Below are 19,026 nucleotides of genomic sequence, written 5' to 3'. Positions count from 1 at the left end.
ACTTCCAGGGCCATGCTGCTCCATGGTGATGAGGAGGCTGGGTTGTCCCTCACTCACCTCTGGGCTGAGGAGGAGTTTTGGCCCCAGGGCAGTGAGCTGGCTATCACAGGGAGTTATTTGGGGTCTGGGTGAGGGCTGGAGGGGCATGGAGGTTGCTCTGAAAGGGGAGGGGGGGAAAGCCACCCAGATCTGGGGCCTTTCATTCATTCATTCATTCATAAATCCATCCATCCATCCATCCATCCATCCATCCATCCATCCATCCATCCACCCATTCAATTGTATGTATTGCGTGCTTACTGTGTGCACTGTAGTAAGTGCTCGGGAGAGTACACTATAACAACAGACGCATTCCTGCCTACAATGAGCTCACAGTCTAGAGGGGGAGACAGACATTAATATAAATTAATAAAAGATAAATAAATAAATTATAGATATATACGTATGTGTTGTGAGTTTGGGAAGGAGGAGGAATGAAGGAGCAAGTAAGAGTGGCACAGAAGGGATGGGAGAAGGAAAGGAGGGCGTAGTCAGGGAAGGCTTCTTTGAGGAGATATTCATTCATTCAATCGTATTTATTGAGCACTTACTGGCTGCAGAGCACTGTCCTAAGGAGATATGCCTTCAATAAGGTTTTGAAGTGGGGGACAGTGATTATCTGTCTGATATGAGAAGGCAGGCGACCGATTTTAGCAAGAAGTAGACAGCCTGTGGCACAGTACGGGGTTCTGTGGTATCTTATGCGCTTGACTGCAGGGTGAGCCAGAGCCTTGTTACTGTGATTTGAAATGACTCCCCTGCAACCCCTAACTGTAAATGCAATACCAGGCCTTAAGGATCCAATCAGGCAACTTGAAATTCCTTGGCTTCACCCCCTGTTCAGGTAAAAATCCATTTTTACTTTCACCCCTGCCCAGGACGCACTATCATAACCTTCCTCCCTAACCTGTTGCAGTGTTTTATCATCCTCTGCCAGTTAAGAAGTTCATCTTTAGGCCAGGATGAGAAAAACGATCAGGAAATGGTGGGTGAGATTGAGGAAGAGGCAAAAATAGGACCATTGTAATAATGGGAGAATTCAATTATCCTTAGGCTTAATAGCTGTGGTTTTGGATAAGAATTGTTTCCAGGAAAACCCAATTCTAAGGCCTGCAAGGAAACACAATATATGGGATTTAATACCAAGTAGCAAGCAGAACTGGTGTAGAAGATACATGTGTGAGATCCATCCTGCAAGTATCCAAAACCTGATTAAATTTAATATTCTGGCTGGGAGAAGAGGTGACCAAAAAAACCACCACCAAAATAATATTTAGTTTAAGGAATGGGAAATAGAAAAAAATAACATGGACCCTAATTGGGAATTGTTAAGAATATTAGTTACAAAAAGGCTTTGTAGAAGCTTGGAAGGTACTAAAAAAAAAACTTCCTCCATTTAGAGACTCTGATAAAACCACATAAACACAACAAAACCACACAAATGAAAAGAAACCTGGGAAAATAAAAGAGGTCATCAGAGGGCAAAAGTCCCTTGTAAAATAATAGAAAACTCACCCAAGGATGGAAAACAGGAAAGGCAATGAAAAGTGACAGGTCAGGTGCAAACAGGAAATTAGACAGGTCTAAAAGGAGACTGAAAAGCACCTTGCAGAGGATGCCAAATGAATAATAAAAGCAGGAAGCTGTCAGGGGAATGAGCGTGGCTACTTGATGACCATGGAGTAAAAGGGCCACTCAGGATGAAAAGGCCATAGCCAAGAGGCTCAATTAATTCCTCACTTTGCTCTTTACTGAGGAGGATGTAAGAAAGATTTCCACACAGAGACTACTTTTGTAGGAGAATGGATCAGAGGAAGTGGATATGTGACACCAGATGGTTAAACTGGAAGAAAAGAAATCACTAGGACTGGGTGGTATCCACTCGGAAGTTCTGGGAAAATTGTGAAATGGTGAATTCCTATCAAGTGTTATTTTATATAACCGTTGTTGGGCAAGGATTGTCTCTGTTGCTGAATTGTACTTTCCAAGCACTTAATACAGTGCTCTGCACACAGTAAGTGCTCAATAGATATGATTGAATGAATAAACACTATTCTGAAGGACTTGGAAGCTCACCCATAGAATTCCCATCTCATAGGATTTCAGGAGTGAAACTGTGGCTTAAAAACAGTGAGTCTCACTTCATACCTGATGAAGTAATAGCCTCTATAATTTTGGGATCAGAACTCTGGCCTTTTATCATTTAATTGATCAATCAGTTAATAAATGAAATTTACTGACAGCCTACTGTTTGGTGAGCCTTTTATTAGGCACTTGGAAGACTGCAATAGAAGATAGGACCCAATCCATGCCATAAGGGACCAAAGTGATTAGAAGATGGAATGGCACCTGGAAACATACCATCCCTGAGGGGGAAAATGTATATGTATCCAACATTTTAAATTAAATATTTTAAACTACAAAAGAAAACTCCAACGGAACATTTGCTTTTCTACGTTAATGCCCAGTGTAGATTCTACATAGCTAGGATCGAAGGACCACATTCTAAAGAAATGTACCCTCTCATTATCCATGCTGCGATTGGAAATTGTTTGAGGCTATGAAGAACATTCATTGTCATTTTTAAACCAGATGAAACTGCAAGCCTGATGACATTTACGTTATCTGTAGGTTGAAAAAATACCCTAACAGATTTAATGGGAAGGTTCCTTTCCCTCCTGCTTAGCTCATCTACAAGTCAAAAAGGAAGGAACTGTTGCTTGTTGTTTAATTGTAATGAGGTTTAAAGTTTTACAATTTTTAATAACTCAAACAGATTCCTTCATGAGTTGATGAAAACTTTCCCAGTGGATCCACTCTGGTCTCTTCACACGTTCGATATCTATTAAGAGCTTCCCAGTTACTTTTTCTTAAACTACCTGCGGATGAGGACGTTCATAAGAATATCACCCATAGGCTCCTGATACATAGGTGAGAGCTAAATGTACTATTTTAGCTATGAATCCTACATTTTCAGTCTATTTTCCTAAAACAGACCCTCCCAGATATCCATGGGCAGGGATGGTAGCCCACTGAGGCAGTTCTCAGTTGGTGCAGAAATTCACTCCTGGAAAATAAATAAAAATGGATGTATGTAATAATAATAATAATAATAATGATAATGGTATTTGTTAAGTGCTTACTATGTACCAAGCACTGTTCTAAGCGCTGGGGTAGATACAAAGCTATCAGGTTGTCCCACGTGGGGTTCACAGTTTTAATCCCTATTTTACAGATGAGGTAACTGAAGCACAGAGAAGTTAAGTGACTTGCCCAAAGTCACACAGCTGACAAGCGGTAGAGTCGGGATTAGAATCCATGACCTCAGACTTCCACGCCCATGCTCCTTCCGCTAAACGACACTGCTTCTCAATAATAATGGCATTTGTTAAGTGCTTACTATGTGCTAAGCACTGTTCTAAGCACTGGGGAGGATACAAGGTGATCAGGTTGTCCCACGTGGGGTTCAGATTTTTAATCCCCATTTTACAGATGTGGGAACTGAGGCACAGAGAAGTGAAGTGATTTGGCCAAAGTCACACAGCTGACAAGCGGCAGAGCCGGGATTAGAACCCATGACCTCTGACTCCCAAGCATGGGCTCTTTCCACTGAGCCACGCTGTTTCCCTAATAATAATGTTGGTAGTTCTTCCTGGACCCCTTCCTCTCCAACTGTCTCCACAAGGAACACCTGGCAATATTAAGAATTTCACTCTACAAACAGGAAAGTATTTATGCCAATTTATTTTGAAGCTGCCAGTAAAATCGATCCTGCAATTGATATTTATAGTTTTCACTCTGTTCAGTCTTAAAGAAAGCAAAACCAGGAAGTTTGAGGATTAGAACACAAATTGCACAGGCTTGATGTTCAAATCATTTTTTCCAGGACATGTTGGATTTTTTTTATCCAATTTAACTGCCTTCATTGAATTTCATAGACCCCCCCAGTACTCAATAATACCTTGCGGCAAAGGAAATACCACTATGAAGCAAAAGTCAGACAAGTTAATAAAGTTAGCACACTACAAATAGCTAACTTCCTGCACTGTTCCATCATGAATTTCAGTAGATATAAAATTAAAAGTCGAACCAAAGTTGGGGCCGATGGTCAGCTTGTGAACTTACTTTGGCAACCGAACCCACCAAAAAATGTAAAAAAAGTTGAGAAAAAAAAATATCCTGACAGGACAATTGAGCTCTATTGCTGTTACAAATTTGCCGTGCAAAGAATCAGAGAAAATCAGAATCCACTTTCACTAAGATTAATTTTCTGTCTTTTGATCAACATTAACCATTCAGAGGAAAGAAAAAATCCTAACAGAATATATAGAGTTAATGAATTAGTGTGGTATAGTGGAGAGAGCATGGTACTGGGAGTCAGAGGATCTGGGTTCTAATTCTGGTTCTGGCACTTGTCTGCTATGTGACCTCGGGCAAGCCTCTTCTCCTTGCCTCAGTAATCTCATCTGCAAAATGGAGATTAAGACTGTGAGTCCCTTGTGACAAATGGACTGTGTCCAACTCTGTATCTACCCCAGCACTTACTATAGTGTCTGGCATATAGTAAGCACTTAACAAATACCATTAAAAAAAAGAACAATAAGAACAAGAATACTAACAATAAAGAGGCATGTTTGAATTTCCATTTGTGCCTAGACATATAGCTTCTCTTAAAGAAAGTGAACTTGAAGAGTTAACAGAATCATACACTATTTCTCATCTAAAGTGAGTAAAAAGAGTATGTGCATGGACATTTTGGTGAGTAAGTTCAAGTTTGTAAGCTACGTCAGTAAGATGGATGAAAAATTTACCAATTTACCCACTAGGTTGATAATGCCTCTGCTTTTTTAATCACACTAGATACATGCCTCATGCATTATCACATATATACACACATAGATAAACACACACACCAAAATACACACACTGAGCAAAAAATAACAATAATGGAGAAGCCCACCACAGAAATTTTTGTTTTTGAATATCTTTTTCAGGTAAATCTTCAGGTTAATCTATGAGAAGGAAATAGATATTTTATTCTTCATCTAATCAAAGAGTAAAGGGGAGATCATAAATTCACTGTAGAAAAGGTATGGAATTCTGGCCTCATGCCACTTGGGTGGAGTTTATCTATTTTTCACTTGTAGAGTCAGATGTTTGGAAAAATCAGAAATTAAGGTAGAAATAGTTAAGCCTTTTTAGTCCATTTTGTTAATTAATATGTCAAAGCTCATAAAACGAACTCATCAACTTTACTACAGTAGTGCATCATCCTAAAAACCTGTGTCAGCAGAGATCTCAACCCAGTCAATACATATTAAAATAGTTCCAAGCAGTAAATCAAAATAAAATTTAAGACGATCCAGGAAAAAGTAAAATCGAATCCAAGTAGTTCCTATCTGAATGCAAAAAAACCTGCCAGCTCCCAGTTGAGGACATATTGAATAATAACAACTGAAAAGACTATATTTTATAACTATCATCCTTCTCCCACAAACCCAACCAGTAACTTAGTTAAAGAATGGGTAAGAGTAGGCACTCGATACATTCTGTTGATTATTGGTAGTGAAAAGGTCAGTGACAATTAAACTAATATTATCTGGATTTTGATGTCTCTCCCTGTAACCCCTTGGCTACTTTCTGATATAGATTAATTTATTATTTACTTATGCATTGCTGAGCTACTGAGTGATAGCAATTTAGACTGTTGGGGAGAGAAGATGTGTTGCTAAAAATTATTTAAGTTATTCAGAATCTCATTTTGTAGCTACTGTTTGCCCAACATGAGGATTTCATTCATTCATTCATTCAGTCAGTCAGTCAATCATATTTATTGAGTCCTTACAGCACTGTACTAAACGCTTGGAAAGTACAATTCAGCAATAAAGAGAGACAATCTCTGCCCACACCGGGCTTGCAGTTATAAATATATTTTCTAAAATGCAAAAACGCCAATGGAAGGATATTACTTCTATAGCAAGAAGTACTACAGTTTCCTTACCAAGAATACTTACGCTGTCCTGGACACCACATCCTAAGAAGAACAGTTGTAGACTGTTAACTTTATAATTATCCCAGCTTAGCATGGTGCTTCACACACAGCCAATGCTTAATAAATTGTAGTAGTAATAGTATTTATTTGATACTATTACTATTATCTAATTAAAGCTGAATATTACATTTAGTAAATACCATTGCTGTTCCTACAGAAAAGAGAGCAAAAATGTGATCGGGGTGGTGTAACTTGTGAATGAAGAGAGATGGAATAGATTAGGAGTGCATAATAAAAAGATTAAGGCCAAAGACTATTATCTTTATTATTTTTATTATATTTGTTAAGTGATTACTAGGTGCCAAGCACTATTCTAAGAGCTGGGTAGATATAGGATAATCAGATCAGACACAGGCCCTGTCCATATGGGGCTCACTCTAGAAGTAGGAGGGAGAAGAGGCATTAACATCTGCATTTCGTAGATACAGAAACAGGCACAGAGAAGTTAAATGACTTGCCCAAGGTCACATCAAAGGCAATTGGCAGAGCTGGGATTAGAATCCAGATCCTCTAACTCACATGCCTGTGGTCTTTCACTAAGCCATGCTGCTCCTCATTCACCAGTTTGGAGAAAATTATTGTTCCACACAGATACAGTTCTCCATCTATTGAAACATTGGACTGACCTATTTTTTTTTATTCTTAAATTGACATCATCTGGAGAGTATAGAAAAAAAAGCATAATTCTACCACTAAATTAAACCATGGTACAGAACATCTGCAACTGGAATGTGATGTGCAGTTCCAATCACCATAACCTAAGATGAACAGAAGAAAGCAGGAGAAAATGCAGAGAAAATTGGTGTGGCCAAATGGAAAGAGCACGGGTCTGGTAGTTCATTCATTCAATCATATTTATTGAGCGCTTACTGTGTGCAGACCACTGTACTAAGCGCTTGGAAAGTACCACACAGCAAATAAAGAGAGACAATCCCTGTCCACAGTGGGCTCACAGTCTAGGGTTGGGGGAAGACAGACATCAATACAAGCAAACAGGCATCAATATAAATAAATAGAATTACACATATATACATATATACATTCATTCATTCATTGAATCGTATTTACTGAGCGCTTACTGTGTGCAAAACACTGCACTAAGCGCTTGGGAAGTACAAGTTGGCAACATATAAGACAGTCTCTACCCAACTGCGGGCTCACAGCCTAGAAGGGGGAGACAGACAACAAAACAAAACATATTAACAAAATAAAATAAACAGAATAAATATGTACAAGTATATATACATAAACGCTGTGGGGCGGGAGAGGGAGAGCAAAGGGAGTGAGTCAGGGTGATGCAAAGGGGAGTGGGAGCTGAGGAAAAGTGGCAGTCAGAGGACATGGGTTCTAATCCCAGCTATCACCTGGGCAAGTGATTTAACCTCTATGTGCCTCAGTTTCTTCATCTGCAAAATGGAGATTCAGTACTTGCTCTCTACCTACTTAGACTGTGAGCCTCATGAGGGACAGGGTCTGAGTCCAACCTATTATATCTGAGAAGCAGCGTGGCTCAGTGGAAAGAGCATGGGCTTTGGAGTCAGAGGTCATGGGTTCAAATCTTAGCTCTGCCAACTGTCAGCCGTGTGACTTTGGGCAAGTCACTTAACTTCTCTGTACCGCATTTACCTCATCTGTAAAATGGGGATTAAAACTGTGAGCCCCCCGTGGGACAACCTGCTCACCTTGTGACCTCCCCAGCACTTAGAACAGTGCTTTGCACATAGTAAGCGCTTAACAAATGCTATCATTATTATTATTATTATCTACCTCAATGTTTAGTACAGTGCTTGGCACAAAGTACACGCTTAAGAAATGCCTCTATTATATATCACAGGAGAAAAGCCAAGATGATTAGGGCAGTGGAATGGCATCCAAATGAGAAAAGACTGCAAATTTTAAGAAAGATTTAGTTTAGAAATAAAGGCTAAGATAGGACATGACTGAAAATTACAAAACCTTGAAGAATATGAATATGATGAATGCCAAACTGTTCAGCAGATCCCACAAAATTATAAGAGGTTACTCAATGAAGCATAAAGGTGGTAGCCTAAAAAAAACCAAAATAATAAATAATAATAATAATGATAGCATTTATTAAGTGCTTACTATGTGCAAAACACTGTTCTAAGTGCTGGGGAGGTTACAAGGTGATCAGGTTGTCCCAAGGGGGGCTCACAGTCTTAATCCCCATTTTACAGATGAGGTAACTGAGGCACAGAGAAGTTAAGTGACTTGCCCAAAGTCACACTGCTGGCAATTGGCGGAGTTGGGATTTGAACCCATGACCTCTGACTCCACCTCTACCCTTTCTACTCAGCTAGACTCGCTCGCTCCCCTTTCCCTTCGCCGCTCTCGCACCACTAACCCACAGCCCTGGATCACTGCCACTGTCCGCCTCCTTCGCTCTTATGCTCGAGCTGCCGAACGCTGCTGGCGAAAGTCTAAACACCATGCCAACCTCGTTCACTTCAAGTTTATCCTTTCCTGCCTTAACTCAGCCCTCTCTTCTGCCAGACAAAACTATTTCTCCTCCCTTATTGACACCCATGCCCATCACCCCCGCCAGCTCTTCCGTACATTCAACTCCCTTCTCAGGCCCCCGGTTCCTCCCCCTCCTCCTTCCCTCACCCCCAACGATCTGGCCTCCTACTTCATTAACAAAATTCAATCCATCAGGTCCGACCTCCCCAAAGTCTCTTCCCCCCTTTCTCCAACCCCCCGGCTCTCAACACTCTCTGCTACTCTCCCATCCTTCCCAGCGGTATCCTCAGAGGAACTCTCCTCCCTCCTCTCAAGTGCTACTCCGGCCACCTGTGCTTCTGACCCCATTTCCTCTCATCTTATGAAATCTCTCGCTCCATCCCTTCTCCCCTCCTTAACTTCCATCTTCAACCGCTCACTCTCCACTGGTTCCTTCCCCTCTGCCTTCAAACATGCCCATGTCTCTCCCATCCTAAAAAAACCCTCTCTTGACCCCACCTCACCTTCTAGTTATCGTCCCATATCCCTCCTACCATTCCTTTCCAAACTCCTTGAACGAGTTGTCTACACGCGCTGCCTAGAATTCCTCAACAACAACTCTCTCCTCGACCCCCTCCAGCCTGGCTTCCGTCCCCTTCATTCCACGGAAACTGCGCTCTCAAAGGTCACCAATGACCTCCTGCTTGCCAAATCCAACGGCTCATACTCTGTCCTAATCCTCCTCGACCTCTCAGCTGCCTTTGACACTGTGGACCACCCCCTTCTCCTCCACACGTTATCTGACCTTGGCTTCACAGACTCCGTCCTCTCCTGGTTCTCCTCTTAGCTCTCCGGTCGTTCTTTCTCAGTCTCTTTTGCAGGCTCCTCCTCCCCCTCCCATCCTCTTACTGTGGGGGTTCCCCAAGGTTCAGTGCTTGGTCCCCTTCTGTTCTCAATCTACACTCACTCCCTTGGTGACCTCATTCGCTCCCACGGCTTCAACTATCACCTCTACGCTGATGACACCCAGATCTACATCTCTGCCCCTGCTCTCTCCCCCTCCCTCCAGGCTCGCATCTCCTCCTGCCTTCAGGACATCTCCACCTGGATGTCCGCCCGCCACCTAAAGCTCAACATGTCGAAGACTGAGCTCCTTGTCTTCCCTCCCAAACCTTGTCCTCTCCCTGACTTTCCCATCTCTGTTGACGGCACTACCATCCTTCCCGTCTCACAGGCCCGCAACCTTGGTGTCATCCTCGACTCTGCTCTCTCATTCACCCCTCACATCCAAGCCGTCACCAAAACCTGCCGGTCTCAGCTCCGCAACATTGCCAAGATCCGCCCTTTCCTCTCCATCCAAACTGCTACCCTGCTAATTCAAGCTCTCATCCTATCCCGTCTGGACTACTGCACTAGCCTTCTCTCTGATCTCCCATCCTCGTGTCTCTCTCCACTTCAATCCATACTTCATGCTGCTGCCCGGATTATCTTTGTCCAGAAACGCTCTGGACATATTACTCCCCTCCTCAAAAACCTCCAATGGCTACCGATCAATCTGCGCATCAGGCAGAAACTCCTCACCCTGGGCTTCAAGGCTGTCCATCACCTCGCCCCCTCCTACCTCACCTCCCTTCTCTCCTTCTACTGCCCAGCCCGCACCCTCCGCTCCTCCACCACTAATCTCCTCACTGTACCTCGCTCTCGCCTGTCCCGCCATCGACCCCCGGCCCACGTCATCCCCCGGGCCTGGAATGCCCTCCCTCTGCCCATCCGCCAAGCTAGCTCTCTTCCTCCCTTCAAGGCCCTGCTGAGAGCTCACCTCCTCCAAGAGGCCTTCCCAGACTGAGCCCCTTCTTTCCTCTCCCCCTCGTCCCCCTCTCCATCCCCCGTCCTACCTCCTTCCCTTCCCCACAGCACCTGTATATATGTATATATGGTTGTACATATTTATTACTCTATTTATTTATTTATTTATTTATTTTACTTGTACATTTCTATCCTACTTATTTTATTTTGTTGGTATGTTTGGTTCTGTTCTCTGTCTCCCCCTTTTAGACTGTGAGCCCACTGTTGGGTAGGGACTGTCTCTATGTGATGCCAATTTGTACTTCCCAAGCGCTTAGTACAGTGCTCTGCACATAGTAAGCGCTCAATAAATACGATTGATTGATTGATTGATTGATGGGATCCATTGCCACAAGAAGTTATGCAAGCAGAACATATCACTAGACTCAAGAAGGGTATGTATAGATGAGAGGCCTAGAATTGGTTATTAGAGGGAAAGGTTTGGGGTATTACAGCAGACACAACCTCATGTGCCGGGTGGATGTTATGGAGGACCCCCAAAAAACCCTTTCCTACAAGCATTTGGCAGAAACACAATCCTGCAATGGTTTGGTAATGAACTGGCTCAAGTTGACATTCTTTAGGCTTAGACTTAAAAGCTTCTTCAACCAATATCAATAAAGCTAAAACCCATACCAGAAAATGACTTGACATCACTGACTGTTGTTAGAAAAAGTTGGGCATAGTGGATTTCCTCCCTCCCTCCCTTCCCTACCCTATCTGTAATCCCTCTGTAGACTGTAAGCTCCTTGAAGGCAGGGCTCACATCTATCGACTCTTGTACTGTACTCTCCCAGTAACTTAGGTACATTGCTCTACACTAGTAAGCACTCAATAAATACCGCTGCTTAATTGTTTGATTTGTAGCAAGGTTTCCAAATAAACAAATTCCCAAGATCCTTGCCTTGAAGAGATTCTTTCCTGCTAGAAACTCAGGAATGCTCTAATACCAATGTGCTTTGATACAAGCTTTATGCACTCTTTTGGACCAAAGCACTACGGTTTATTAGAGAATTTAACCGGCTTGAGCTCTAAGGCACCAATTTGGACAATAAACCAACCAAAGTACGTCAGTCTGACTGTTGCATATTTAATACGTACTCTTGGATGTTCTAAAGAGGCTCACTGGCGATTAAGTAGCTGACACAAAAGGAATTTTTACTCAGATGGATCTATTAAAATGTTGAATATCATGCTGGATATGAGAATGGATGATCTCATTTAGGTCAGCACATAAAATTTAATTTGCTTAACTTGCTGATTGTCTTGGATGTAATGAAAGCTGTCTATCTTTTTGTAATTAAAAAAAGGAGGGGGAGAACTTTCCGACCAGAAGAGATGACAACTTCTGCCTTAATAGACTCTTGTGAAATAGGGCAACAATTGCAAGGGAGAGTGGAGAAGTGATATTGGGTAAAACTGGAGCATTCAGCGGCACTACTAAACTTTTAAAAGGAGCATCATGGCCTAATTGAAAGAGCATGGGCCTGGGATTCCGGAGACTTGGGTTCTGATCCCAACTCTGCTATTTGCCTCCTGGATGATCTTGGTTAAATCACTTAACTTCTCTGTGCTTCAGTTTCCTCACCTGTAAAATGGCGATTAAAAACTTGTTCCCCCTCATCTTTAAATTGTGATCCCCATGTGGGCAGAGGTTGTTATGGACCTGCTTATATTGTATCCAGCCCAGCAGTTATTACAGTGCTTGACACCTAGAACATGCTTGGCACATGGTAAGTGCTTCATAAATACCACAGTTATTATTTTCATTATGATCTTTTAGAGCCAGTATTTCCAATTAGCACCCCATTAAGTTGCATAGGGCAAAGCAGAAACATGAGAGAAACCCATTTCATATTCTGAATTAAACCATCAAAATGAATAATAATAATAATAATGACATTTATTAAGCTCTTACTATGTGCAAAGCACTGTTCTAAGCACAGGGGAGGTTACAAGGTGATGAGGTTGTCCCGCAGGGAGCTCACAGTCTTAATCCCCATTTTACAGATGAGGTAACTGAGGCACAGAGAAGCTAAATGACTTGCCCAAAGTCACACAGCTGACAATTGGCAGAGCCAAGATTTGAACCCATGACCTCTGACGCCAAAGCCCGTGCTCATTCCACTGAGCCACACTGCTTCTCATGGTAAAGATGAGCAGACTCCTGGAGTTCCTTAAATTCTGCTTTCCTAAGAAGAAGACCCTAGAAGAGTCCAGAGCAAGACTCCTATTAATAAAAGGGGAAAATATATGGAGAGGGAATATTTCTTTCTAGAAACAATTGAAATAATAACTTTCTATCCTTGGCTGACCAATAATCCAAACGGTAAAAGAGTGGCTTAAATTATTATCATTATTACTAATAAAAATGGAGATAATAATAATAATAATTGTGGTATTGTTAAATACTGTACTAAGAGCTGGGGTAGATATCTAACAATCAGGTCAAAAACAGTCCCACATGGGGAGGGAGAATAGGCATTTATGCCCATTTGATAGATGTGGAAACTGAGGCACAGAATAATAATAATAATTATTATTATAATAATGGCATTTGTTAAGCACTTACTACGTGCCAGGCACCGTACTAAGTGCTGGGGAAGATACAAGCTAATCATTTGGACACAGTCCATGTCCCACATGGGACTCAAAGCCTTAAACCCCATTTTACAGATGAGGTAACTGAGGCACAGATAAGTGAAGTGACTTGCCCAAGGTCACACAGCAGACAAGTGGCAGAGCCAGGATTATAACCCATGACCTTCTAGCTCCCAGACCCATGCTCTAACCATTTGGCCATGCTGCCCTCTAAGTCAAGTGACTTGCCCCAAGTTACACAGAGTGCATGTGGGGGGAGGTGGGATTTGAATCCAGATTCCACAACTCCCAAGCCTGTGCTTTTTGCACTAGGCCATGTTGGAACTCAATTAATCTAGTCCATGTTTTCTCAAATAAGGGGACGAAGATCATTTGTTTGATGAGATTTTTTTTTCAAGATAGAGATGAAAGCCTTGGCAGGTTTGGTTACCTGTTTTACTTTCAATTAACATATGTTTTAATAGACCACTAAGGGGTAACTTTAGTCCATTAAGGGGTAACCTGTCACCCAAGACAGAGATGGCTTTGAAGAGCCCTGAGATTTCTTAGTCACCCACTGGAGCTTCTAAAAAAGCACAAATACTGAAGCATTTTAGTCTAAGATGAGGATCAGCATATGCAGTGTGTGGCTATTTATCACTCTAACAAAAATATTTCCCTTCACAGGGGTCTAACCTCCTGGGTCCTTTATTACAAGGAGCGGAATAAAAGCCAAGACTTTTGCACAAGCCTGCTGATGCCACTAGAAATCTGGAGAGAGAAAAATGAAAAAAAAAGTATAACCCCATCTCAAAACATGATGGAACTAATGAGGCGTCAAGACGAAGTACTGCTAAAACCATAATTTAAGGCAAAGAAAATTCTCCCTGTTAGGAAGAGCTTCTCTTGTTTCAGCAAACCAAAGGACACTGATTTTCTTTTGAAGGTAAAAATATGACTAAATTCTTATTTTTATTTCCTCAGAAGAAACCTTAAAAATGTAAATATTCACCTCTGGAGGAGGGTAGCTGTACTATACATTCTGTATTACACTTTATATATAATAGGATTCGATAGATATGCATTAATGATAGTGAAGAAACACCAGGGGAGAAGACTTAACAGCTCATCTGTAAATGATACAGATGTTTAAACGATACAGTAAATTCAGTTCGATAATTTTCACTGAGCACCTACTGTGTGCAGACCGCTGAATTAAGCACATGGGAGAGTAGAGAAAAGTCAAAAAGAAGTTTACAAAGGGGGCTTGATATGGGAACAAATTCTTCCCCGTTTTACTACTTTATAAATTGCTTTGACAAAGATTTTGAATGATTTAACTCCAAGTGGTCCTTCTTAGTATACAAAGATGGAATTTAAGAAAAGGCACAGAAATTTTGCATTGGTGAAGGAACTGCAGAAGGTTGACACATTTGGCTTGACTTCCAAATGAAAATAAAGAATGGAAACAATCTAACTTTGGAAAGGTCACCTATCCTAAACACAGTAAGCCAAGAAACCATTGGCCTGTAATGCCACCGAAAAAGAAAATTTGTTAGAAGATAACCTTAATTTTCTGTAATTTTCTATAATTGCACATATTTTGAGGGAAACTAAATAAACTTTTGCTCATATTATTTAAAAATATGTTTATAAAAGGAAGACATCATAAAGCTAATCTTAAGAAAAATAAAGTGGAAACCTAAAGCATTTCCAGATTTTAAAAGAAACTGAAATACCAACTCCAACAAGGAATCTTCTTTAAGAACTCTTCCCCAAACTTTTCCCAGTCAATTTCCCCAATCCTTCCCCAATCCATCATCCACACCAACTGCCAATGACATTTATGGTATCAAAAGACATAGCTACATATTTCACCTGTGAAAGTACACGGAGAGAATTCCTCGAATAAAATACAAAAATAACTCCCCTGAAAACTCCACAATATTCAGCTTTGGCAAAATATCTTGATAATAGTAGGACAAGGTAAATGGAAGAACAAAAGGACCATAAGGCAGAAATTTGAGCTTTGCTATTTATTGCCAACATCAGCTCAGGAAAGAAGAGATTTTTGTTGTTTCTTCTCTTTTTAAAATTCTATCCTTTACATTTTTTGGTGGAATTATGGCTTTTCTAAAGAAAATAGTTATTCTAGTTTTCTCAACGATTCATCAGAATGGATGCAGCTAAGCACATCTGTCCAAGCAATAATTTATCACTATGGAAGTTGGAGACAGCTCATGGATACATTAGCCAGTCTTTCACTGACTTGTGGACAGAGACAGAATCTAAACTCTCCACATATATTCCATGACTTACAGGGAGGTGAAAGAAAGTCAGCCATTAGGTTTTTCTTACCTGATCTGTGCCCAACCAATGAGAGGACTTTGCTTTCATCTGGCACTGAGAAAGAAGAGAGACAGATACGTTTTTAAATCCAGCAGTTTGAATTTATGTTCACCACTTCATTATTTTCATGAACCTCACTTCTAAAAGAAACAAAGGGGGCTTCTTTACCTACGGATCCCCTGTATGATTTTACACTCGTGAAAACAGTTGAAGGCCAAGCAACTTGATAACCGATTTTAAGCTCCTCCAACTAGATTATAAACTCTTTGAGGACAGGGATCGTGCCTACCAATTCTATTGTATTGTACACTCCCAAGCACTTAGTCCAGTGCTGTGCATGCAGTAAGTGCTTAATAAATAGCATTCATTCATTCAGTCCTATTTATTGATTGTGTACTGTGTGCAGAGCACAGGACTAAGCACTTGGAAAGTACAATTCAGCAACAAATAGAGACAATCCCTGCCCATAACAGGCTCACAGTCTAGAAGGGCTCACAGTCGGTCAGAAGAGCAGGCCCAGGGTGTGCCAGACCACCCAATGGGGTAGGTACTGCCCTTTAGGGGGTTCTGGTCCTACCTGAAAGGAGGGAAGTCAGTTAATGCCTGACACATGGTAAGCGCTTACCAAATACCTTAATTATTATTATCAATGGTGAGGGAGAGGACTATCGAGGCATTTCAGGAACTTATTACCTTTCACACCCATAAAAAGAATTTAGCATAATAAAGTCAGACCACTTCATCTAAGAACAAAAGCCCCCCAACTCCCAAACATTAATCGCTTTCCTGCTTAACTGCAAAGCTAAATTTCCAAAATCAAGTTAAAAATGCCTCCTACAGTATGTGATTGGTGCGAAGATAGCACTGATTGCCTGCTTGATTTGGTATGAAGTGCAGGGTGAAGTGATGCTTTGGTAGGTCCAGTGAACAATCTACAAACCTAGCTCTATTACACCGTGCCTCCATATGTTCAGTTCAATGTGAGGAACCATTGGCTGGGCAGATGCCATGGCAGTTTTGTGGTGAACCCACAACAAGCTGCTTTGTTAGTGACTGTCTGTGATCCCGTGAACAACAACAATAAGGAAGAGACTCGTGAAGCACTGAGGTGCTCTAATAATAATAATCATAATGATAATAATGATGGTATTTGTTAAATGCTTACTATGTGCCGAGCACTGTTCTAAGTGCTGAGTTAGATACAAGGTTATCAGATTTCCCAGTTGGGGCTCACAGTCTTAATCCCCATTTTACAGATGAGGTCACTAGGCACAGAGAAGTGAAGTGACTTGCTCAGAGTCACACAGCTGACAGGTGGCCAAGCTGGGATTAGAACCTACGACCTCTGATTCCGAAGCCCGGGCTCTTGCCACTGAGCCACAGTGCTCTACCTGAGATAGGTGATAGCTGGTCTGTGGGGGTGGACCATGGAGGGTGGTGTGGCTTTCTCTACCTGTTCTACCCAGTAATGGGCCTGGACCAAATGACTGGACCAAAAGACCCGGCTGCGATGCCTAAGGCAGATAAAAGGCGGTTGCTTTGAATCGCAAAGGGGCATGCATGCAGATGGGGGCACACAGTGGAGCAGGGGCACAGGAGCACTCTAGAGGAGCAGAAGCAGCAGGAGAGCAGCACTTGAAAGCCACAGAAGGCAGCAACACTTGGAAGCAGAAAGAAGAAGCATTGGCAGAATGGACTCCTTTGACCACAGACTGGTATTGGACGCTTGGGTGGAGGAGTGAGTGGATGTATTTTTGTGTCACTCCCGTGAACGCTGGGAAAACTAAGTAAAAACTTTCCACAGTAACCTTGGTGATCAGAGGTGTGGTTTGAACTCTATTATGTGTCACTGAGGCTCCCCCGGTCCAGGATGTCCTGGATGGCACAAACCGGGGGGCTCATGACAAGTTTGAACAGGTACATCCTGATAGTTTGAACACACCTTTTCGTGCCTTGTCATGCCTTTTCCCAGCTAAGGACACCAAACAATAATTTATTCTGATAAATACTACACTGTTCTAAAAAGGCAAGAAGGGCGTAGCTCTCTTTGAGCAAAAATTTAATAATAAATGAAAGACAAGGGGGCCAAAGGGAAAATAGTGACAGGTGTGACCAACACCGGGTTTTTTTTTGTTTTTTTTAATTTGTTAAGCATTTTCTATGTGCCAGGTGCTGTACTAAGTGCTGGGGTAGATAGAAGATAATCGGGTGGACTTATTCCTGTGCCACATGAGGCTCACAGTCTTAAATCCTAATTTTACAGTTGTGATAACTGTGGCACAGATAAGTTAAGTGACTTGCCCAAGGTCACATAGCAGACAAGAGGCAGAGCTGAAATTAGAACTTGGGTCCTCCAACTTCCAGGCCCGTCTTCTTTTGGAACAATCTTTTTTTGGGTGCACAATGTGTCTGGGACTGTGGGCCATGAATTGGCCTTTTTAGTCACAAATACACTCAAAGGAGAATATTACCATCTTCGTGAACTATATAGTCTAATCAATCCATCGCTCAATCAATCAATGGTATTTATTGAGTGCTTACTATGTGCAGAGCACTGTATGAAGCACTTGGGAAAGTATAATGCAACCAAATTAGCCTTGCCAATAGGGAGCTTACAGTCTAGAGTGGGAGCTAAGGCGGTTTTAGTAAGCAGTATCTTCTAAGTGGGCTTGGTCCTGCTCAGTAGCTACAATAAACACAGAAAATTTGCACTATTTTGCCTCCAGTGGCAGCCACTCAATTGGGAAGGAAAGGAAAGAGCAATAATCTGTGCTTCAATACTAATTTTAAAGTTACTTGAGTGATCACCTTTAAAATTACTGTCCCTGAGTGAAAATATCAGTGATTTTCTATTTTTTTTCTCATTATGTAACATGGTAACTCCTATGTCACCAACACAAAGCACTTCTGTACATAACATATATCTTACTATTTAAGCATTACTCATCTACAATTCCATTTATCTTTCTCCTCTTCTGCAAATTAGTTTGTGTGCCTTCCCCTTAGGCTGTAAACTTTTTGTGGTGAGAGACCACATCTTCTAACCCTATCGTATTCTCCCAAGCAGCTCACTGTGGACAGTACTCTCCCAAGCACTTATTATTGTTGTACTATACTCTCCCAAGTGCTTAGTATAGTGCTCTGCACACAGTAAGCGCTCAATAAATACAATTAAATGAACTTAAGTATAGGCTCAGCGTAGAATAGGTGTTCAGTAAATGCTATTGACTGAATGAAAAGAAACTGGCCTATGGAGAAAATCTCCAGGAATTACTTTTAAATTTAGAAATGACGCAGGAGTAACCCAGGGCTCCCTAGCATCCCCTTCCTGAATCCTAAGTTTGCTGCCTTCCTATGAGACCTAACAGATGTCATCAGCCTTGGACAGTGATGTGTAGGCTCTGCTGTGAGAAAGAACAGCCATGCTGTGTTGATAAAAGATGGCTCTGAGCACTTGAAAGCCGCAAATATGGATGGGAATAGTGCGTTATGAGAATGTGTTGCTCAGAAAAACACATTTGTGTGAACATAGTGATCATTTAAAAATGTTTGATTCCATTGCTTTACGCCTCAATTGTGCTCTCACACAGAGAAAACATGCCACATGCTTATGGAGAGCATTTGCAATGCCTCCTAAACCAGAAATGACTATTACAGACTACAGCCACTTAATAAAAATGTGCAGAATGGTAGCAAATTTA

General features: G+C 41.6%; 1 protein-coding gene across 1 annotated transcript in view; it reads right to left on the bottom strand.

Annotated features, from left to right (window-relative positions):
• Nucleotides 1-19,026, bottom strand: part of PARD3B (par-3 family cell polarity regulator beta) — a 994,526-nt gene that overhangs the window by 411,239 nt on the left and 564,261 nt on the right. Inside the window, exon 16 of the mRNA XM_038749054.1 lies at nucleotides 15,335-15,379. Coding sequence (XP_038604982.1) covers nucleotides 15,335-15,379 — 45 coding nt within the window. The remainder of the gene's footprint in view (nucleotides 1-15,334; nucleotides 15,380-19,026) is intronic.

This window comes from Tachyglossus aculeatus, chromosome 7 (genome assembly GCF_015852505.1).
Source record: "Tachyglossus aculeatus isolate mTacAcu1 chromosome 7, mTacAcu1.pri, whole genome shotgun sequence".
Taxonomy (NCBI): Eukaryota; Metazoa; Chordata; class Mammalia; order Monotremata; family Tachyglossidae; genus Tachyglossus; species Tachyglossus aculeatus.
Note: the sequence above shows the minus strand (reverse complement) of the source record. Positions and strands in the feature narration are given on the sequence as shown.